This window comes from Meles meles, chromosome 18, assembly GCF_922984935.1.
Source record: "Meles meles chromosome 18, mMelMel3.1 paternal haplotype, whole genome shotgun sequence".
Classification (NCBI taxonomy): domain Eukaryota; kingdom Metazoa; phylum Chordata; class Mammalia; order Carnivora; family Mustelidae; genus Meles; species Meles meles.
The window spans coordinates 8512638-8535600 of NC_060083.1; the positions used below are offsets into that span (position 1 = coordinate 8512638).

General features: G+C 56.4%; 2 protein-coding genes across 7 annotated transcripts in view; both read left to right on the top strand.

Moving 5' to 3' along the window:
• The window catches only part of PIK3R6 (phosphoinositide-3-kinase regulatory subunit 6), a 53758-nt gene extending 36159 nt beyond the window's left edge, over positions 1-17599 (top strand). For 3 of the 6 annotated variants that reach the window (XM_045985095.1, XM_045985093.1, XM_045985096.1), the window contains 11 exons: positions 236-376; positions 1363-1786; positions 2154-2232; positions 2944-3066; positions 5676-5786; positions 7975-8062; positions 8336-8406; positions 8913-9003; positions 9803-9918; positions 16142-16254; positions 16822-17594. In XM_045985095.1, the coding sequence (XP_045841051.1) occupies positions 236-376; positions 1363-1786; positions 2154-2232; positions 2944-3066; positions 5676-5786; positions 7975-8062; positions 8336-8406; positions 8913-9003; positions 9803-9918; positions 16142-16254; positions 16822-16975 (1511 nt within the window). In that variant the 3' untranslated portion in view covers positions 16976-17594. Of the gene's footprint in view, positions 1-235; positions 377-1362; positions 1787-2153; positions 2233-2943; positions 3067-5675; positions 5787-7974; positions 8063-8335; positions 8407-8912; positions 9004-9802; positions 9919-10299; positions 10747-16141; positions 16255-16821 lie in introns of those variants that run through there. The other 3 variants (XM_045985098.1, XM_045985097.1, XM_045985099.1) reach the window with 3 other exon arrangements.
• A 420-nt stretch (positions 17600-18019) lies between these two features.
• Positions 18020-20765, top strand: MFSD6L (major facilitator superfamily domain containing 6 like). The gene has a single exon (XM_045985100.1). It carries the CDS (start codon positions 18771-18773, stop codon positions 20514-20516), a length of 1746 nt encoding a protein of 581 aa, XP_045841056.1. The 5' UTR covers positions 18020-18770; the 3' UTR covers positions 20517-20765.
• Positions 20766-22963: the final 2198 nt, after the last annotated feature.

The window sequence follows — 22963 nt, forward strand, 5'->3', positions numbered from 1 at the left end:
ACCCACCACGGGAGGAAAGGTCCCGAAAGACACTGAGCTGGTCTGTGAAAGGTCCTAACGGTCAAGCCAGGAAGTTTGAAGGAAGCGGGGCGGGGGGGGGGGGGGCGCTCAACAGCCTCGGGCAGGGAGGCGACAGGTGCGCTGTTGGGCCCTGGGTGAGCTGATGGGACAGAGAGAAAGCCTGGGCTGGACCATGTGGGAGAGAGGGTCTCTGCATCCGCTCTGGGCCTTACAGGAGCTGGAGCGGGGAGGGCAGAGGGGGATGCCACAGCCCTCCTCCTGCCTTCAGGTGACCCCCTGCAGGACCCACAGCCAAGCATCCCTCTGCCCAGCCCCCACATCTCCTTCCACCTGTGGACCGACGAAGAGCAGCTCTGTGAGTCCATGCCTCGCACCTGGTTGGCGGGGAGCTGGCTGGAAAGAGGAGTGTGTGTATGTCTGCGTGTGTGTGTGTGTGCACGCGTGAAACTGTCTTCACGGGTCTGTGTCCGTCTGTGACTGTGTGTACTGTGTCTGCATGTCTGGATGTGTGTCCGCATTCTGTGTGTGTTCACATGTGTGCTCATTGCCTGAGTTCTGCATATGCGGAAGGACCCATTTTCTCCATGTCAGAGTAGTTCGGTGCATTAGCCACTGGCCTCACTGGATTAGGAATTGCCGCCTGCCATGCTGACCCCAACAATGAATGTCCCTAAGAAGGAGGCAGTCACGAAAGAAGTTACCGTTCCAGCAGCTGGAGGGGGGCCAGAGAGTCCTGTCTGCCTCACACTTCTGTCCACACTAGTGTTCCCTTGCAGCTGTCCCCAGCCCTTCTCCAGTCAGGCAGGGGGTGGGGGCACAAGGGTGTGGATCATGGCAGGAAGTGCTGGGCTAGTGAACTGGGTCCAAGTCCTGGCACTTCTGCTCATGTTCTGGGTCACCTTAGACTGACTCAGTTTTCTCGTGGATAATAAAATGGAAGTAGATTAGAAAAGCCTAGAAGTCTTTCCTGGAGCAGGTATGGCCTTCTCTATGTCCCAGGGGAAGCTACAGACAGGGGGAGAATGAGAGGAAGCCAGGGAGTGGATATGATAAAGAGGACTCCAGGGTCAGCTAAGTGGGAGTTACTGAGTGAAGATGTCTTCTTTACTGCAGGACTTCTCAGAGCCTTTAACATGTTTACTGATGGAACTCAACTACAGGTGGCAGGAATATTCAGGGTTCTCCATCTTCGTTGGCCACAGAACCTTTGTTCTTCATGGGGCTTCTATTGGGCTGAATGGTGTTTGAGAAACCTGGAACCATAGGCCTTGCTGGGGTGAAGCCCTGCCAGCCTCCCGTAACTTCTCTGCCCTGACAGTCCCCTTGTTCTCTGCATCCCAGGGAAGGAGCTGGTGCTCTTCCTTCGCCCGCGATCCCAGTTGCGCCTCAGTGCCGACTTGGAGGCCTTGGATCTGCAGGGCTTCTGGCCAGACCGGGAGCTGGCCCGGGCGTCCATGCTGTCCACAGACAGTGGCATCGAGCGGGACCTGCCCATGGGGGCTGACGAGCTGCCTGTCCCCGGCAGCCCTGAGATGGAGCGTGCCGGGCTGCAGCGTAAAGGAGGCATCAAGAAGCGGGTGTGGCCCGCTGACATCTTGATGCCTGCGTGCTGGGACGGGCCCCAGGGGCTGCACCGCAGGACAGGCCTGCCCAGCGGAGATGGGGGGATGCTGCCGGGGGTCTCCCGGCTTCACACGGCCAGGGTGCTGGTCCTGGGGGACGACAGGATGCTGGGGCGCCTGGCCCAGGCCTACCACTGCCTCAGGTAGGGCCCTGTGGCGGGCGGAGGGGGGGCTGGCAGGGGGGCAGCTGGGGACGGGGTGGGAGGGCCTGGCCAGGATGCAGCAGGGGCACGGTCAGACCCCTCCATCGCCCAGCACCGCGCTCACCCGCTCGGCTCTTTGCCTTGAGCTCCGTAATCCTCGCCACCGCCCCCCCCACACACCCCCGCCCCTGAGACAGACGTTACTGTACGCATTCTATAGCTGAGAACACCGGCTCAGGGAGATTGGGTGCATTGCCGCCCCCCCCCCTTCCCCGGACCGTCTAGAGTAACGATCAGAGCCGGGATGTGGAATTGTCTGAAGCCGCAGCACCTAACCTTACCCCTGTGCTCTGCTGCCCCTTGGCAGGAAACGGGAGACCCAGAAGTTCTGGCTGACCCCCAGACTCAGCCTGCAGCTCTACTACATCCCCGTGCTGGCGCCTGAGGTGGCAGGGCGGGGCGGGGCGGGGCAGGGGAGGGGGGACCTTGGGGAAGACTGAGGGGCTGTCCACAGCAGGGGTCTGGCTTAGGGGCCAAGCAACCACATCCCTGACTCCAGGGCCTAGGACCGTCCTTCCTTAGGATGAGGGGCTGGGAGAGCCGTTCCAGGGCAGGTCCATGACCCAGGACCCCCAGACCCGGGCCCTGGGGGCAGCCTGCCCATTGCTGAATTTTGTTTGGCTTTTCTAATGGAATTCATTGGAAGCTTCCTTCAAACAGGGGCCACCTCTCTCTCTCTCTCTCTCTCTCTCTCACATATACATACACAGGCACGTACGCAGCACACATAAAAGGAAATTTCAGACAGTGGGAGTCCCTGATTTATTGGGGGATGGGGGACAAGCTTACCCTTGCAGCTTTGCATTTCTGCTGTCCTACTCTGTTTGCTTTTTGGGGAGCCTTAAATTCAAAGCAGTCCTTGTCTCTCCACTTCCAAGGCTCATGGTCATTTTTTGATGTCCCTGGCAAGTGGCCCTCCGTCCAGGGTATCCCAGCTGCACTGGGAGAGTAAAACCCAATCGTCTTCACATGGCAGAGAAACTGAGAGAGAACCAAGAGGTTCAGTGATTGGCCAGTTTGCCTAGGGGACCCTCTGGCTGGGAAGAAAGTGCCAAGAGACCAGGCCTGATGGGTCTGCCCTGACCCCCTCTCCCCAGGAGCCGGTGACAAGCAGACATTCGGAGCTCCGAGAGCTAGCGGCGTTCCTGGGCCGCGCAGACCCGTGGTACCAGAGCACAGTCAACACACTCTGCCCGGCCATCCACAAGCTGGCAGAGATGGTAGGGGAGACACGAGGGGAGGGGGGAGGGGGGAGGGGCCCATTTTCAGATACCACCCTTGGCTCTCGGCCTCAAGAGTCAGCCCCGGGGTCCCCCAGGGTGGGATGAGGCTGGAAGGGAGCACAAGAGAGGATCCCTAACCAGCTCATGCTGGAACTCTTAGCAGGCACCTGCTTGGGGGTGGTGGGGGACACTGGGGAAAAGACAAAGCGGAACATTCTCCCTTACGTGTATAGGCCGATTTGTGCCTTCTCTTCTGAGGTTCTCGGGACGGTTTCTCTGTGATTGTAAGAGCCCGTGCTTCCTGAGAGCTCCCACGGGCCGGACCCTCAGCAGCCCTACCAAGTACAGGCACGCTTACGGGTGGGTGCTAACGTTGCCATGTCCCCATTCTACAGATCAAGCCGCCAGGGTGCAACGAAATTAGGTAACTTTGTTCGAAGTGGCGAGATGAGAGGTAGAGTCCTCCTTGGAACCAGGGAGCTTGATTCCAGAGCAGATCCTCTTGACCACAAAACCAGGCTATACCCCCAACCTTCCTGGGCGGCAGGGAGGGAGCTCCCATCTTTTACTGACTTGAAAAGGCCTTCATCTATTAGGAGAATCTTTTCTATATCTTTCCAGTAATCTCTACCTCCACATGGGGCTCAAAGTCGCGACCCTGAGATTTAGAGTGTTTTAGTTCCACTGACTGAGCCAGCCGGGCAAGCACCCCTCCTATTAAGAGACTTTTAACCTTTTGGGGGTTGCAGACATTTTTTTCCACTTTGTTTACTTGCTTGTCCAGTTCGTCAGTAGCGGTTTTTGACTTACAGAAGTTCGATATTTCTATGCACTGACACACAGGACTTTATTCTTTGTGATACCGGAGTCCTGCTTCAAGAGGTCTTCTCCACAGACTGAATTATCCAAGATTAAATTAATATTCACCGATCATTTCCCGGAACTTTTCAGGTCTCGGTTTTTCCATTTAAATAACCTGCCTGCAATCGATTTCAGGGTTGAGTGTGAGGCATGCAAATTGCTTTTTTCCAAATGCTCAGCCAGTTGTCCTAAAGCTATTTATTGCATGAGCCATCTTGCCCCATTAGTCTGAAATGCCAGTTTTATCATCTACTAAGTTTTTACAGATGCTTGAGTTTATTCTGGGACACTTACTCTTTCTTGTCAATCCATTCATTTCCGGCCACGTTAGCATTTTTTAATTTAATAGCTGACAGAGCAAGCCTATCCCCTTACTCGTCTCCTTGGAAAACTTTCAGACTGTGTTTGTTTCTGTTTGTTTCCAGATAAATATTAGAAATGTGGTCAAGTTTTTTTAATCCCCCCCCTCAGGATTTCGATCAGAATTGGTAGGCGAGTCAGCCTCTTTCAGGGACGCACCTTGATTTTAGGTACCTGATTTCTGACTTGACAGTCTACTTGATTGGGGTGCTTTCTAGTACCTTCTCGTGGAGGTGTGTGGGGAGGCCTCCTTCCCGAGTTACCGCTAACCCAAAAAATGTCTTTGTGTATGCACAGGAGACTGTTTAGCTGGGTATTGAAATACTTTTTCCTCAAAACTTGGAGGCTGTTAGAGGAGGAAGATCTTACTTGTGCTCTCTCTCTTTTTTTTTTTAAGATTTTATTTATTTGACAGAGAGAGAGAGAGCACAAGTAGGCAGAGAGGCAGGCGGGGGGGGGGGGGAGGTGCTCAGCAGAGAGCCTGATGCGGGGCTCGATCCCAGGACCTTGAGATCATGACCTGAGCCACAAGGTGCCCCTTACTTATGCTCTTTTGTCAATAGTTTTTATTTTCATGCTGGGACATCGGTGGGATTTGGGGCCCTCCCTGCTCTCCTTGCCCTCAGAGTGAACGATTTGTCCAGCCCCAATGTTTCCTCCCAAAGCGGTTTCCACGTGAAGAGACTGGAAACAGTGTAGGCGAGGACGGCCTTGTTGGAGTACATTCCCTGTTCCTCCGTGTGGCCTTTCTGAAGGGAGCAATGTTTCTATAGACCAGACAGGAGAGTCAGAAGAGATGTTCTAGGATCAGATAGGGATTGGATGAGATCAACTCTAGCTGCTTTCCAATTCTGGCACTGCGTAAGCATTCTGTTTATCTAAACGGAAAACAAAATCTGATGGTTCTGCTTTATAACCATAGGAGGAAGCTGTGTAGGACACGACACTAGGGTTTTTCCAATGACCCACGCATGTAAATTAATCTATTGATATATGGAAATACCCCAAGAGCTGAGGGAGACAGCAGATCCCTCCCTTCCTAAGCCCCAGGTTGCTTGGCCAGTGAGTGGCTGGAACCCAGCCCAGACTCGGTGATCACTGGCTGTATTCTCAGGCATCTTGTCTACCCCAAGCACCCCACTCAGTGCCTTTGACCTAGAGGCACCCCAAGTGTCTTTGTGCAAGTGGAATGAATCGAGGATGGACTTACCTGGATTAGGAGTAGAAATCAGGGGGAAGGAAAGGGATGGAGTGTTTGAGTGCCCAGGTGGATTAGTGCCCAACAGAGGGTACGGGGGACCATTAGAGTTTCTCTGTTACCAGAATAGTAGCTCCCACAACTGCATGGAGCCCCCGCAACTGAAGGCCTTCTCTGCACCTCACAGCCCCCTTCCCTGGACACATCCCGGACTGTGGACCCCTTCATCCTGGATGTCATCACCTACTATGTTCGCATGGGCACCCAACCCGTCTACTTCCAGATCTACACTGTCAAGGTCAGTATCCCCCACCCTGGGACTCCACGGGTAGCGCACCAGCAGGACTCTAGGATGCCACCCCCAAACACCCTGGCTCTGGGGAAACGCAGGGTACCAGGGCACGAATCACAGACTCACTGGTCTTGGTTGTTAACAATTGCAAAATGAAGGCACACATCTCCCCCCTCGTGAAGCCCACCCCTCGCCTGACTTCTGGAACCTTCTCTCCTGCTTCTCCTCCTCTGCAATCTTCAGGGCGGCTTCCTTGCCCAGCAGCCCCTTCATTCTGTCTTTGCTTTCCAGACACGCCCCGATGCTCCTGCCTCCAAGGCTTTGCCGACGCCGCGCCCTACCCTGGACTGCCCTTCTCCACCCCACCTCGTCCTCCCCCTGCATCCTTGCCAGCCCTCACCTCTGCTCCTCTTGCCCCCCAGGCGGGCTCAGGCCCTTCTCCTCTGTGTCCAAAGTGCTGTGGGGACAGCCGTTACTTTTCCCTACGTCTCTGTCACATTGCCTGCCCTGTGCATTGCTCCCCACCGAAACTGTGCGTCCGTGGAGAGATGGGTCTGCATTTTGTGTGAATCTGAATTTTTAAAGGTTATCTTTAAATAATATTAATTTAAAGATTAATTAAAGATCTTTAAATAATTATCTTTAAATAATCTCTGCACCCAGCATGGGGCTTGAACCCACAACCCTGAGATCGAGAGTTGGACGCTCCACCCAGGGAGCCAGCCAGGGGCCCCTTGAATCTGAGTGTTGAGTCTCCTACCAGTAACACAATAAATGGTGTATGTGCGGGCGTGTGTGTGCGTGTGCGCATGTGCGTGACGACGGTGGATCCGTGTGGCACTGTCGGGCCGGCGGGGTGCCCGGGTGTGGGTTCAGAGGCCCTGTGGGGTGGCAGAGAGTCCACAGCCTTGCTGGTCCCTCCACTTGCTAGCTCTGTGGTCATGGGCACCTCAACTTTTCTAAAATTCGTTCTGTCCGCCTATCAAGGAGGCACGATGAACTTCACCAGCCTTAGGGTGTCTGAGGCTTCAAATATGGTAAAGCGTGGGGGGAAGGGGCAGGACAAGGAGGAGGGCACGTGGAGGATTCCAGAGCGGGCGGCTGAGATGTTGAATGACAACCCAGCTTTGCCGCCTGTGACGTCCGGCCAGTCAGTGCACATCTCCGAGCCTCAGTGTCCGGGCTCCTAAAAGGAGGTCAATGAGACCTACCCCCTGGGGCTGCTGGAGGTTAAAGGAGGTCACAAAGGTCAAGGGCCTTTCTCAGGGCATCCAGCGCAGAGTAAGGTCGCAACAAAAGGGACTCTTGAGACCCCTCCCCCACCAGGTGTTGGTCCCTTGTGCCCCATTCACCCAAAGATCCGGCCTGCGTTCCCCCGGCAAAGTCCGTGACAGAGATGATGTCCGCAGGCACGTGTCCTGGGCTTCAGCTGGGGCCCCTGCTAGTGCAAGTCCAATGTCTGTCTCCGTGAGTCCCCACTCCATGTTCTGCGGGAGGCCCCGCACTGCCCCGTTCCGTCCCCCGAAGGTTTCTGGGGGCCGCCTCTGCCATTCCTGTTTCCTTCTGAATTCTCCTTCCCTCGGCATCCCACGGTGGGTCTTTCCCCCTTGTTTGACCTCAATGAGGGATGTAGGCCCTTTCTTGGGTTTCCGAAAGACGATACAACACAAAGCGGAGCGAATGGGAGAAACCTCTCATAGCGCAGGTAAAGGGAGTAAACGTCTCGGCACCACAAAGGAAAGGTTAGGCCCCCGTCTATAGTCGACGCCTTCAGCCGGAGGCCCCAGGAGCGCACCTGCCCCGCTCACGGATCTGGGTTTATGGGCGCGGGCAGCCACGGGCAGAGGCCGCTAGAAGGAACTTAATCGTGTGGCTTGGGGCTTGCAATGCAAGTCAGGAATGTGGTTCCCCTCTCTGGCCCTTACCAGACATAGCCCCACCCCGCGTGAATTCCGTGCCCCCCTCCCCCCACCCATTAGACAGTAGTGGGTACAGGGGGTTTCGAGACAAGCTTCTTCCCGATTTATCAAGTTATTACGTGGCTGGAGACATGTGGACCCCAGGTGCCGGAAGTCACTGAATGTGGCTCAGAATCTAGCATTAGCAGGATGGTGGGGGACCCAGGCTCTGGGGGAGCAGCTCATGGCAAACTGGCCTCCTCGCAACCTCCTCCTGCCCCCCTACGTCCCTCCAGATCTTCAGGGACCTGAGCCAAGGCCCCACAGAGGACATTTTCCTCACCGAGCTGAAGGTGGACGTCCAAGACTCCAGACTCCCCAAAGGTGAGCATCCCCCCTCCCACGGGGGTGGCTACAGCTCCCCCTCAAACCCCGTTTCCAGAAAGTTCTCCCGCCTCTCACCTCCGCTGAATACCGGATGCCCTTGATCAGCCAAGCCTGCCTGGACTGCTGCTTCCTTCCATGCAGGGGGAGATGCTGTCAAGATTCAGGAGCGCAGCTCGCCCCCAGTGAGGGGGAGAGCAGGGCGGAAGGGGCGGAAGGGGCAGGAGGGGCGGGAACCCCCCCGCCCTCAGCCTCTTCTCTCCTGTCCCTCAGATGGCTTTTCCCCCAGGAGGAAGGGCGCGGCCGAAGGCCCAGGGGCCGAGCTGTCCATCTGCTACCAGAAGGTGCGTGGCCGTGGGCGTGGTCAGAGGAAGGGGTGGCGGGAGGAGGTACGGCCCGGTGGAAGCAGGTGTCGGACGTTCAGGGGAGCAGACAGAGCCAGAAGAACTTTCAGCCCCTTTTCTTGAAGCTTCCCCCAGGCTTCTCCCAGCCTTTGGAGAATTTTGCAGGGATGGGCAGATTACAGTCAGCCTTGCATGCAGCCCAGGAGGCCGTCTGATTTCAGGAACAGGGGGCTGTCCCATTGCTCAAAAATCTCTTCCTCCCTGGCCGACCAGACGCTTGAACTGATGTCAACAGAGACATATTCCCTTGGGTCTGGGAAGCTGAATGTGCTGCCCAGGGCCCAGAGTGCTCTAAGCCTTTCTCCGCCAGCCCCTTGTTGGACACGAGTGACACAGACAAGAATCTCAGTCAGGGCCGGGGCGGGAAGCAGGACTGTTGATCCGAGGATGCCCAGGGGTAGGGCTCTTCTGAGGACGCCGTCTGTTTCTGCCTCTCCCCTCCCCAGGCCCTGCTCAGCCACCGCGCCCAAGTGGTCACCGGTTCCCTGCGGGCCACCGGGCTGGTCCTGAAGGCCCTTCCAACCAGAGACACTGATGGTGAGGAGAGAGGCAGAGAAGGCACGACAAGCGGGGTGGGCGGGGGAGAAGGAGACAATGACAGTCGAGTGACAGTAGACGGGGACAGCCGGGGGAGTCGGGCCTCCCACCTGTTCTGAGATCCTAGAGTGAGGTTGAGTCGCTCCTGGTGCTGGGCCCAGGGCCGGCCAGCAGGTACCCGGGCGAGGCTTGGGACCACCATCTGGCTCGTCAGCAGCAGAGAACATACCGTAGCCGTGGCCTCTGGCTCCGCTCTGTAGCCTGATGAGACACCCGCTGGAGGGTGAGAGACCACGGGGAGGCAGGTGCATTTACCCACCTTCCTCTGCCTGGGCCCCAGACTAGCTGTGCTGGGTCTGGAGATGTTGTACTGCGAATGTCGTTCCACGGGACAGGAACTCTCCGATTCACAGAAGGCACCACTGGTCCCAGTTATCTAATTCTGGCCAATGACCCGATTAGAGCTATACAGTGGATAATCAGAGAGTCAGTCTAATTACCTAACTACCTAAATCTAAAATGGGGACGATAAAAGATTCCGATTTAGGTGCATATCGGAAATTAACATATGAGCTCTCTCGGTAGCTCTCTGGTCTCCTGGAACGACGAAAAGTTTCGTAAGGTGGATTGACGTCACCAAACACCTTCATTGGAGGCCAGGCCGGGTTCAAAGCCAACACGTCAAATCTTTGAGTCGTAGGAGTTAGGCATCCTTGGTGTTAGCAGCTTTTTACTGGAGAGGTAATGAAGCCAGAAAAATGACCCCCGTCAAGGTCACATCCCACCTCATTCCTCCCAGGTTCGGGGCCCCCCCACGCCCCACATTCTGCTGCTCCCATCACAGACCACACATGCCTGAATGTCAGCGTGACGGAGGTGATCAAGTCCTCCAACTTGGCGGGCAGGTCCTTCTCGGTAAGTACGGGGTCCATTGGGGTACTCGGACAGGGACGGTGGCTCGGAGCCTGGGGTGGGGGTGTTCTGAGAAGGGGAAATCACTTCTGAGTCTTGGCCGCCGAAGCACCTCTTCCTTTCGGAAAGAATCTGCCTTTCCCCAACCTGAGAAGTCCCGAGTGTGAGTAAGGCAGAGTTAGGGTCTTGCTTTCCACCTGCTGGGCCTCCAAGGACCTAGAACTTGCCCCCAGAATGGAAACTGCAAGCACGTTCTGGCTTCCCCTGCGCGACCAGCATTCAGACTCCTGTGCAACAAACCTCGGACCACATCGAACCAGTTCTAACCTCGCTGCCCTTGGCTCTTATTGATACTTACTGATTGCGACCCCCTTACTGGCACAGACCTAGGACCTGCCCATATGCTCTGTATCCGTTGGCCTCTCTGGACTTCACTTCCCTACTCGGCTGGGCTGTGACTCCCATGGTTATGCCTGAACCCTGTTCCAGACTCCCACCCCTCCCCTACACCACCTACCAGGGAGACACTTGGGATCAAGCTACCTACTCAGTCTGTATGCTCTGAGTGCTTCTAGAATAAATCCCAGCTCCACGGAGCAAACACCTGACCTCCCACCTCAGCGGGACCCTTCGCATCACTCGAGCCTCTCGTATCTCTTCTGGTCCCTTTTCTCCAGCGCGGACCCTCTCTGCCGCGCCTCCCTCCTAACCTGGAAATGTGCTCAGGTCTTCTCCATCCTGGAAGAAAAATCTCTACCATGACCCACTTACCTCTCTAGCAACTACTGTACTCCTTCCCTTCCCTTTAACCTATAAATAAAGTTCAGTGATATGCAGGAAGTGCAAAACAAAACAAAACAAAAGTAAAACCACTTCGAGTCCTATTTTCTTTTTTTTTTTTAATTTTATTTATTTGACAGATAGAGATCACAAGTAGGCAGAGAGGCAGGCACAGAGAGAGAGAGGAGGAAACAGGCTTCCCGATGAGCAGAGAGCCTGATGTGGGGCTCGATCCCAGGACCCTGGGATCATGACCTGAGGCAAAGGCAGAGACTTTAACCCACTGAGCCACCCAGGCGCCCCATGAGTCCTATTTTCTAGAGAAGATGCGTGTTACTATTCTACGAGCAAACATCCAGCCTCTTTTTGTATATCTGTGCATAACGGATGGCTACAGACACGTGGGTGCTTCCTTCCTTGTAGGTCCCCTCAGCTGAGAACTCCTGTCTGTTGGGGTTTTATCTGTGGGAAACCAGGGTCGAAAACTTGAACTTCTAGAGAAATTCTGCTTCTGGGCTGTTATCAACCCAGGACCATATTTCGAGTGAATTTCTACCTCAGAAATTCCCAGACCATGCAGACAGCGAACATGGATAGCCCAGACCCACCGAAGGGTAGACTGTGGCTTAGAATTCCCAGGGGAGACTCGTCCTCCTCACCCCATAACACGGGTGCTGGTTTTCTTTCGATGATAGCATGGACTTCAAGAGTTGTTGAAGGGGATCTCACTTTCCATTCCCTTGGGCCTGTCCCCCGCTCCCCGTGGCTGTTGAAACCCAAGCCTCTTGATTCCAGATGTCACCAAATGCCCCTGGGACGACCAGAGCATCTGACCCACATGACCTCAACTTGAGAATTTATATGGCTTTTTCTTCACTGCCTCATATAGGATTGATTTTTCAGTAGCCTGCGATAACTAAGGAGGACGTGTGTTTTCTGTCTACAGAATACAAAGTAAGGCACTTAATTATTAGGTCAAACACATCATATTACTCTAATCTGCAGCATAGAAATGTTGCTCTACGTCATCTTTCCAAAATAAGAAAGCTTTGTCCATATTCCCCGTGTAGCTTCGATTTTATCAATTCGATCTCGGTTGGTTCAAACATGATACAGGATGCCTTCCCCTGCCCAGTCTTTGTAGAAGACTGTTCCTTTCTCTCCCTTTCCAGAAGCTTCTGACGTTTCACCTCATAGAAGGTTCTGGAATATCACAAATACATGGCTTGGTGGAATCTTTTTCATTCATTATCATAGATCTTTAAAGGACATCAGTCTGGAGACTCCCATCTTTTGTCTCCAACATGTTTTCTAATGTTTTAAAAATTATTTCCTTCCTCTTTCCTCTTTTTCTCAAAGTTCTACATAATGGATACAGTGGAGACATAATGGATACAATTCATTGTGACTTTTGGGCCCCTTTCCCTGGGCTCTTTTTCCTAAACGGGTTCCTTAAATAGCTCCTTAAATAGCTACTGTCCTCAGCTTCTGTCCATGGCCCACTTCTCTCATCTCCTGGACTCCAGAACCCACATACGTGGTTTGAGTCCAATGTGTTCAGGACACCCAAATCTCTGTCCCCTGCTTGGACGGTCGCCCCCCGAGTTTCTGACTGCATTCAATTCCACATGAACCAGACGCCCCACAACACCCCAAACTCAAGACCTGCGAAACCAAAGCCCAGCAACGGCCTGGGTTCAGAGCTCGGCTCTGCCATTTTCCAGCTGTGTGACTTCAGGCGAGTTAATCAACCTGCCTGTGCCTCAGTCTCACCGTCTGTAAATGGGGACGATAGTAATAGCCTTGACTTTGAGGGGAATGAAACGATGGGCCCGTGCAAAGCTCTCAGAAGAGTGCGTGGCCAAGTATGTGCTCAAAGTATGTGCTAACAATGATCTTTAATTCATCTCCCCCCCACCCGTCCGCCGCCCACCGCTGTGGCTGACCTCTCCATGGTACCGTCAGTAACCGGTCACCGCTGCCAGAGTCCTGGGAGTCCCCTCGGAGACCTCCTCTTCCTCCCTCCCCTGTGTCCTGCTGGTTTTCTCTCTCAGCACTTCTTGAACCTTTCCCTCCTCCCTTCCCCCTCCTGAGTCACCCAGGTCGTCAAACCACCCTTTCGCCCAGGACTGAGGACTGCTTCCCAGGGCGTGCAACATTCTGCGCTAATGCCCGGACAGTCCCAGGGAAATCAGGATGGCTTGGTCACCCTAGGTCCAGACCTACACCGTCCCCTTTTCCTGGACACACAGCACGGCCTCCTAGCTGTCCCCCTGATGTCACTGCAGTGCCCCTTAGGTCCCCCTCCACATCTCTGCCCGAGTGCTCTTTCTAAAATAAAACTCGGATGTACCTGTCCGTGCTTAAAACCCCTCTGTCACTTCCCATTCTCCACGGCAGAAGGGCAGAGAAACTTCATTGTGGCGTGGCGTCGCTTCTCTTCCGCTCCGTCCACAACCCCAGCCGGGCATCTGCAGGCCCTTTACCCCTACCTAGCACGTGGAAGTGTTCTCACAGACACACGTCTGTGCCTTTGCTCGTGTTGTGCGTGGCCTGAAACCCGGTCCCAACTTTCCCTTCCCCATCTTTTCGTAGCTCCTTCAAATTGCAACTTGGGTGCTGTGTCCCCCAGGACGCCCTCCTAGATGCTCTTCCCCCTTCCCTCCACACCCTGCCCCGCCCCCCACCGCACTGCTGGGTAAGCTAGGGCTACAGCCCTGGGGGCAATTGTCTGCGAGTGCCTTGGACTCGGTCCTCCTGGTCCTCCCCATTCTCCCCAGCACTTGGAGCACTCAGCATGCCGTCTGGCCCACAGCTAGAGATCCCAGACGTTTGCTGAAGCCTCTAGCCTGTCCCTACCCCCGCCCCCGCCCCCTCCGGGACTTCAACCCTAACCCAAGTGCTTCTGAGACAGCCCTCCCGCTGCAGGGGAGCTCTGATTGGCTGGAGCGGAAACCTGCCTGCCTACCGCGCAGCCTCAGACTCCAAGGTGGACCCCTTTACCCTCCTGCATTTCCTCTTTGCAGGTCAGTTCCCTGTGACAGTTTCTGTTTCGAATGACCTCTCTAAAGAATCTAAACTTCTCGCCCCATTGAGTTCCCTTTGACCCTGCACCGCCTTCCTGGGGGAAATTCCAGGAGCCCTTCTTCGCTCTTGGATCCCAGGCTGGTCGGTGTGTGTTCTGCACGGATGAGTAGAGGATGAACGCCCAGCGGCAGGGGAGGCTCCTGGCGAGCTAGAGCGAAGGGCATTCTCTGCTTGGAGACCGACAGGGCAAAGGCGCTCCCGTGGCTGGCTTGCTGAGTCTAAGAGGCAGCGATGATATTGGCCAGACTGTGGTTTTTGTATAGGAAAATAGTGGGAGATGAGGCAGGAACGGTAGGATTGGAGCTCGGGGGGCCTGGGAGGCGGGCCCACACCATTCACCAGTAGGCCCACTATTCACCGTAGTGAACCGTGAGCTGAGATGGAGACCCCTTGCACATTCGGCTGGCCTGGACTTTCCAACTGACCTCCAGGGCTGCATCTATAGAGTGAATCCAAGTACTGGGGTCCCCCACGGGCCAAAGCCAGGCAGGTCTGCATGTGTCCAAGCAGGCAGGCCACAAAGGCGAAACGAAAGCATCTGTCTGCATGGCACGGAGGTGGAAGGAGGCCCGTGGACTGCCTCTGGCTACCTGGAGGGCTGGAGGGTCATGGAGCCTAGATCCTGCTGGGAGTTACCTAGAGCAGCCTGATGCAGAGAAGGAGCACTGCGTTGGGAGCCTGGGAGTTGCATCCCACACCTACTACTGAAAGCTTTAGAAGATGACGGTCGGTCCCTCCAGACCTCGGTCTTGTCCTCTGTGGGAATCCGGAGTGTCCCTCACCAGTAGGGCTCAGTTCAGGTGGGGTCCCCCAAGCTATCATAATGCATCTGGCTTCCCCATCCCTCAGCCCGCACAGGACCCCAGCCTCCCTGCAGTCCCTCCAGGTACTTCTGGAAGGTCTCGGACGACATCCCCGGGCTCACGGTCATCCAGCTGGCAGTCTGGTCAGTGTCCACTAGGTTCCGCTGCCCGCCGCAGGGCCGCAGCTGCCCCACCATAACCGAGGGCCCCAAAGCTGCCGTTGGTCCTGATGAACAGCAGGGGAGAAGTCCTCTCTTCCTTTGTGTCACCTTCTGTCTCGCAAGGCTTGGGTCTTTCTGCCTTTGCTCCCACCTGACCTGTCCCAACTCATAAACGAGTCTTTAGATAGAGTGATGGCAGGAGGGGGCTTGGGCTAGGAGAACAGCAAAAGAATCCACAGCGGGGTCCCTGTCCTCTTTGACTAAAGCCACTACTCATGCTTGGCTCCTTGCACAACTATAGTTGAGGAGAGTAACAACAGGCCAACAAATACAGGGCTTACCGGGTCCTGGCCACTGGTATATTTTCTCCCCTTTAATGTTCACAAAATAATCCTACAAGGTAATTGCTATTACTACCGTGTTTTTGTTTTTGTTTTTCTCAATAGGTGGGAAATAAAAGCACAGAGATTAAGAAACATGCCCAAAGTCACACAGCTAGTAAGTGGCAGAATTGAGACCACAACCCAGGCAGGCTGTCTGTAGGGCATCTGGGTGGCTCAGTCGGTTAAGTGTCCGACCCTTGATTTCAGCTCCGGTCGTGATCTCAGGGTGGTGGGATCGAAACCCCCACATCAGGCTCCGCACTCAGCAGCAGAGGGTGGGGGTCTGCCTGAGATTCTCTCCCTCTGCCCCTCCCCCTGTTCTCTCTCTCAAATAAATCTTTCTTTAAAAAAAAAAAAGTCCTTCCATGGGCTCCACTCCAGACCCCTTAAATCAGGATCTCTAACTTTATATTTTGGAAAGGTGATTCTTAGGAGGAGTCAGGATTTGAGAATTCTTGAACAAGAATGAAACTTAAGGGCTCAGAATGTTGTGGGAATGAACCACCCAGAGCCGCTGTCTGCATGTCGGGGAGCAAAATGCCCCCTGAATGCCCCACCTGTGTCTGGCTCCTAGACGATTCCATGATACAGGGAGCTACAGGTCTGGTCTGTGTCATGAGGGCAGGTGACCGCTTCCCAGGGAAATAATTTTGTGTGTAATCCCACTGTGAGAATGGTGGTCAGAATTCAGAGAACCCCTGAAATCCTTCCCCCAACACTGAACATGTACCACAAGCGCCTGGGATTTGGGGGCACTGGAGCCCCTGGATAACCTGGCAAACACCGGCCCCAGCATTCCCGGTGGTGTGAGATCTAGGACAACAGATTGGGAGAAGAATTGCCGGATGAGAGACCCAAGGTCCAAGGGGGAGCCCAGAGGCTCCAGGTCACTTGCAGGAAGAGAGCTGGGGACCCCGTGGGCTGGATTGTGGAAATACACTGAGAGGGCAGGAGGAGCTGGCAAGGCCGTCTGTCCCGAAGGTGACCCTCTCACATGAGCTCTCTGTTGTAGACGGCGACGAACACCTTCCGGACAGCCACCATCCAGATCCAGAGCCAGGACCAGAGGCTCCTGACGCTGCTGCTGGACAAGGACAGTCGGCGAACATACAGGGATGTGGTCAGGTGAGGCCGGGCCTCGCCCCCACTCCATGCCCCATGGAGACAGCCCCTACACCCCCTGCCTCTAGCCCAGGACGCCTGTAGGAGGCAGACCTAGGGCGGGGCAGGTGTGGTCCACCTGGTGGTGTGGACTAAGACCACTGGCCCACGACTTCCTGGGAGTCCAAGGAGAAAAGCAAATGAATGGGGCAGCTGATGATATTAATGTTCTGGAGATTTCCTCGATGAATGTTAGCAGCAATGGGTTTAACCCCCTGCGTGGGCGCTGACCCCCTCACACAGGCTGACCTTCTGTGGCAGCTGTGCCCCAGTTAATGTGACCCTTAGTGGTCCCCCCTCCCTGGGGTGCAGTATTTGAGTAAGACGGGGTACACAGAGGGGCCCACGCAGGCACACCTCCTCTCCTGGTGTTTACCCCTGGCCTGGGCGCTCTGCTCTTGTCCTATCTCCCTTTCTCTCTCTGCAAGGCCTCCTCCCATCTACCCTGTAATGGAGGGGCTGTCTTCACAATGCCCCAGCAGATCTGACCCCAGAGATGGGTCTCCTGAGCTCGCCTCTCTCCACCCGCAGAATCGAGGTTGCTCCCTGCCCAGAGCCGTGTTCCGGGACTCACAAGTCCAGGGCGTCGTGGCTTGGTTCACACCAGCCGGAGGCAGAAGGGACCAGCGCCAAGCCCAAGCCCCTTCAGATGCCCATCAACACGTTCTCTGGCATCGTCCAGTGAGCCTGAAAGGGCGGCAGAAGGGCTGAGTCCGAGAGCCCCAGACCAAGAGGACGGATACACTACCCCATCAGCCTCCAAACACTCACACCAGCAGCCAGGACGAGGCCTGGCTGCGCTGGGTGGCTTCTGGCTGTGCCCGGAGCTCAGGGAGCTCGGAGCCACACCCAGGCCCGAGGACAGCCCCAGCAAAGCTGGGCACATGCAAGCAAAACCCAGCTCCGTGCACCAACGTCCACACGCCTTCGTCTATTTTTAGCACCACCCCTCCCACCCAAGCTCCCCCCCCCCCCGGCCCCCACCTCCCCCATCCGCCCCTGAAAATCCAAGTGAGAGCTGCTGTGTCGTCCAGGGCCCTGTGGCCTGGGGGAAAGTGGGAAGCAGGGCAAAGTCACCTCCTCTCTCCTGAGTCTGGTCCTTTCCCTCCCTCCAGCCACTGCCCACGCGTGCATGCCCGGGCAGGTGTCCCTCCTGGAGGAGAGGAAATGCCAGATTCAATAAAGGCACACTAAAGCGATTTTGCTTTGACCTAATACCTGGCCGGATAGTAAAGACGTGAAAATTCCTGGCTTCTGAGTTCCAAATCTCAGTATATCCAGATGTAAAACAGGGAAGACCAGGGACACGGGACCACTAATCTCACCCCTAGGACTAGGTGGGAGGCAGGAGGGAAGGCAGCAGAGGAGAGGGCAGGGTCGCAGGGGGGAGTGGGTGGAGGGTGTGGAGGACCCCTTCTCAGGTTCTGGGGTCCAAGAGCACAGACGTAGGTGCTTTACTTTCAACCTCATTGCCCGGGGAGTGGGGGCAAGTCTGGAAGACTCCCTGTAAGAGGGGGCGCCTGGGGGGGGTTGTCTAGGCAGAGGGGTCCAAGGAGCACCAGTACGGAATCGTGCCCGCCCCTCCGTAGACATCAGCCCTGGACAGAGTGAAGACCGAGGAGTGGATGGACTTGAGATGCTCTACTTAAGCCCTGCTCCCCCCCCCCCCCCGCAACAGAACCCAGGGAGAGAGGGATTGGGGACAGTCCCCAGTGAGTCGGAGTGATTTTTAAACCGGAAATGATTGATATCACCGTATCTGGTGACTTTACCTGGAGACGGCTCATGGAGGGTGTAGCCTGTAACTGGACGGCTGGGCACCCTCAGGTGTAGACTAGAACTATCCAGTACGTACATAGGGTTACAGGGCTGCGACGGCCGCCTTCCTGGGGTTGGGATCCTGGCGGAGACAGGCAAGAAGCAAGATAAACCCGCGAAACAGAAACGCGTGGGGCGCTGGGTGGCGATGCGTGCAGGGGAGGGGGTGGGATCTGTCAGTGAGGGTGGACAGGCGGGTCCCTGAAGGTTACAGGGCGGCCCTTGACGGAGGAGGGGGCGCCAAGACCTGAGGAAGACAGGGAGGGAGCCCCCACCATGAATTCCCCTCCCGCTCCCCGCGCTGCCCCCCAGTTTTCGTTGCCCGAGGCAGCTCAGGAGCTCAGGCAGGTTAGCTGGGAGCGCACCCCGCAGGCCACAGGCCCCACTCTCGCGCCGCGACCGGCAGGTGCAGCCGGCAGGTGCGCGGGCCCCGCCCCGCAGGTGCGGCGTCCCGGGGGCGGGGCCACTTCCGGGACGGCCGCCGGACGTGGCGGGGCGTGGAGGTGGGGGGCGGCCGTTGACCCGGTGACCGCGGCGCCTCCGGAGGCCCGAGGCGACCCCCCCCCCCCGTGCCCCGCGCCCCCTCCCGGGCCATGGCCCCGCGGCCGCCCCGCGCTCAGCTCGGCCCCCCGCCCGCCCGGGACTGACGGAGCCGGGCCGCCATGAGCGCCAACCCGCAGTGGGACATCAGCAGGGCGCTGGGGGTGGCCAAGCTCTTCCACCTGGTGTGCGGGGTCCGGGACGCCTGCGTGACTCCGTTCCTGACCCTCTACCTGAGGCAGCTGGGCTTGGCCGCGCCCTGGGTGGGCATCCTGATGGGGACCAAGCACCTGATCGCCGCCTTCTGGGGTCCCTTCTGTGCCTTCCTGGCCAAAAGCTACCAGAAGAGGAGGGTGCTTCTGATGGGCTCGCTGCTCGGCTCGGTGGGGGCCAGCATGGTGATGGTCCTCGTGCCGCCGCTGCACGGAGTTCCGGGGTACCGCTCCTGTAACGCCAGCGACGCAGCCACCCCCACCGCTCCGCCGCCGCGGGGGGCCGCGGGAACTGTGACTGTCACCGCGGCCCGACAGCCCGCCTCCAGCCATGCGGCGGGGGCGCCCAGCCCCGCAGGCGAGAGCAGCACCGGGACGGTGGACGCCGCTGGCTTCAGAAAGGCACCTGCGGGAACCGTCCACGCAGCGGCCAGCGGGCCGCCTGGCTATGCCAGGACCACGTCCCCAGCTCTCCACACTGTCACTGCAGGGGAAAGGGCTTTTAACGAGGGCAGGACAGCCCTCCCTTTGCTGGCTGGGGGTCCAGCCCCCGGAAGTCCAGCGAACTTGTCAGCAACCCAGGGGAATGCCCAGGGCCTTGACCTCTCCTTGGAAGGCTTGCACTGGACTTTCCTCCTCTCCCTGGGCTCCCTGGTGTTCTGGGAGCTGCTCACAGCCCCTCTGGAGCAGGTGGCCGACGACAGCCTTTATGAATACTTGGATTTTGTGGACGCCACTGACCGCTACAGAAGCCTGTGGATCTGGAGGCCGCTAGGCATGTCGGTCGGTGTGTGCGGCGTCACAGCCTTGGTGGGGCAGCTGGAATGTGTCCTGATGACAAACGGCCCCCGGGGTGTGTTGCATTTCTATGGCTACTCGCTGGTCGGCACCCTGGCTTTACTGGTGAGCGTCGCCTTTCCGGTCCCCATCTGCAGGCGGCGGGAGCCCAGCTACAAGACCGTCAAAGCACTGTCCCTCGTGGGCGGCGCCCCGCGGCTCATTGTCCTGGCCCTCACCGTGTTTCTGGTAGGCGCGGCCACCAGCGCGGTGCAGAACTTTCTGTTCTGGCACATGGAAGACCACGGGAGCGGCGAGCTGGCGATGGGTTTCTCGGTGGCCCTGGGCTCGCTGGGGGAGATGCTGCTCCATCCGTTCAAAGCGACGCTGCTTAGGAAGCTGTCGAGGCCGGGCGCGGTGGGGCTGGGGCTGGGCTGTCTGGCCGCCCAGCTCCTCTACTACTCCTTCCTCTGGAGCTGGTGGTCGGTGCTCCCCGCGCAGATCTTGAACGCCGTCAGCAGCGGGGCCCTGTGGTGGGCCGTGAAGGCCTCCGTCGAGGACCTGGCCACTCCCGGGACGGCGAGACCTCTGGGTGCCATGTTCCAAGGCCACATTTCCGGAGGAGGGTCCAGCCTGGGCAGCGTTGTGGGGGGCTTCGTGGTGATGTCCTTCAGCCTGGCCGTGCTCTATCAGGCCTGCTGCGTGGTCCTGTTCCTCTGGCTGGCCCTGTTCCTGTGCATTCAGCCCCGACTGCCCCAGGAGCAGAAAATCAACTACTCGAAACTGCTGGTCATGGAGGGCAGCAACACGAGCGACTCTGAGCAGGGGACAGAGCGGGACTGGCTGGTGAAGGCCATGAGGGAGGAGGACTCAGAATAGAAGGGCGGAGACAAGGTCAAGATGCGCCAACCGGGGAAGGCACCCAAGGGTCTGGACAAGAACTCACCCGCTGAGGACAAGCCCTGCGTCCCGCCGGGGGGCTGCGGGGGAGTCTGGAGAGAGAGAGTGCAAGTCTGTGCAGAACCCCACCCCCCACCCCAGTAAAGAAATGATTTTCTTTACTTTTAAGGTAAAAGGAGATTTAACTCTTTGCTGTTTAATCTTTTTTAAAGAATGGAAGAAAAATACATTTGCTAAAAAAAAAAAAAAAAGCGCCCTTTGTAGACCCCATGTTTTGGCGTGTGAGGTTTACAAGAGCTTCACGGTGCTGACTCTTGGTGCTGTTGATTTGAGCCGCAGTGGGAGTGCACACACAGTGGGGACCCCCAGGGTTCTCTTTGGCAGAGGGGGCAGCGGGCTTTGTTTGGTGAGTCACGTGCATTGCCGTGTTTCTAAGAGCATGAGCCGGGTCCTACAGAGGCCCTGCTGTGGGCAGGTAAGAATGGGAATGAAAGCCAAGCGGGTGCTCACACTCACCCCCAGGGACCTGGGTTTCCAACCAGAGCAAATGCTGGGGGATGTACTCTGCGTTGGGGGCGCAGGGATTCAAGTTAATACGTTTTCATTCTTACTGTCAAATGTGTGTGTGTCACCAGGGGTCCGATCACGAGAATTGTCTCCCATACTTGGGTCCGAGCAAGAGCAGTTTCATGTGTTGGGGCCCATACCATGCACGCTCTACCCCACACAAGTTCACGGAGATTGTTCGCAACCGCTTGGTTGGGGTGCGGCATACTCTGTAGGGTTGGGGATGCCGCAGGTGGTCCGCGTTTGTGCCTGTGCTTAGCCAGTCGGTGGGGTGACCGCTCAAGCCCTCCCACCCGCCCACCCCCGGCAGGAAAGGGCCCTTTATTCCAGAAGCCAGATGCCAGAGACCAAGTCTTCTTCCTTATAATCAGGTAAGTATAGGATACTGGATTTCCAAGGGTCTCATTTAATGAATGTGAAAACATCTCGTACTGGGAGAAAGGAGACAAATACGGGAATGTCCACTGGGTCAGACGTGGTTCTAGGAAATTTATACTTTTTCAATTTTCCCTGAGAAGCTTTAGGGTATAAACAACCACCACCAACAACAATAAAATTAGCCTCTGCCTTAAATAACTAGGGATTCGTTTGTCTCACATGAAAAGTCTAGGGGTGGGCAGTCCAGAGCGGGCATAGCCGCCCAGCGATGCCACAGAGGGAGTCTTTTCATCCCTCTGCTCCCATTACCTTCAGCTCATAGATCCCATAAATTTGTCCACTCATAATAACAGGATGGCTGCTGCACCGCCAGCCCTCTCATCTCATATCCAGGCAAGAAGAAGAGGGCAAAGGGAGAAACAGGAATGAGCTCCTGTATCAGGAAAACAAAAGCTTTTCCAGAAATTGGCAGATTTCTGCCACCCAGAACTGCAAAGGAGTCTGGGAGGTGGAGTATTTTCCGCCCGGCACGTTTACATTTCGAGTAAAGTCAGGGTTGTGTGAGGAAGAAGAGGGGGCTGAATGTCGGATGGTCAACTAGCAATGTCTAGCACAGTTATCAGAAGTGGAATTTACATCCAGGCCTGTCTCACTGCAAAGTTTGTGTCCCTTCCCTGCACGGCAAGCCGGCTTCCCAGGCATAAATGGCTTTAGCAGTTCCACTCCCCTGCCAACAGCCCTGTGAATCAAACACATTTGTTATTTGCGTGTTACAAAGAAGACAGAGTCTCGTAGAAGTCACACCTTGGGTCGCTGGCAGAAACACCACTAGAACCCTAATCGTACCCCGAATTTTTATCCTTTTCTGCTATGCCACAGTTCCCAAGCCCGGCTGTCCACCCAAGTCATCTGGGGAGCAGATCCAAAAAGACAGGCTCCTTGGTTCCATTGGAACCTCCTGGCCGGTGCCCAGGAATCTGTATTTTTTAAAAGATTTTATTTATTTATTTATTTATTTGACAGAGATCACAAGGAGGCAGAGAGGCAGGTGGGGGCAGGGGGAACAGGCTCCCCGCTGAGCAGAGAGCTTGATGCAGGGCTCAATCTTAGGACCCTGAGATCATGACCTGAGCCAAAGGCAGAGGCTTTAACCCACTGAGCCCCCCAGGCGCCCCAGGAATCTGTATTTTTAATGCGATCTCTGAGTGATACTCCGCTCAGTTACCCTTTCCAGCCCCGTCTGTCTCGCCCCTCTGTCCAGGAGCGCGTCTAGCACACAGGGAAATGCACAGTACTCCTGAGCGGTGACTGTGTGCGAGACACCTTCCGAATACTTGACACGCGCTGGCTCGCTTCGTCCTCCAAGCGATCTTAGGACGCAGCCGATGTCCCCCCCTCCAATTTACGGATGTCAGTGACAGCTCAGGACCTGGCTGGAGGTCAACAGCCAGCATGTGGCAGGGCTGGGACTCCCATTCAGC

Excerpts from the sequence above, each read along its gene's own strand:
- MFSD6L (XM_045985100.1), top strand. The coding sequence starts at position 18,771 with ATGAGCGCCAACCCGCAGTGGGACATCAGCAGGGCGCTGGGGGTGGCC.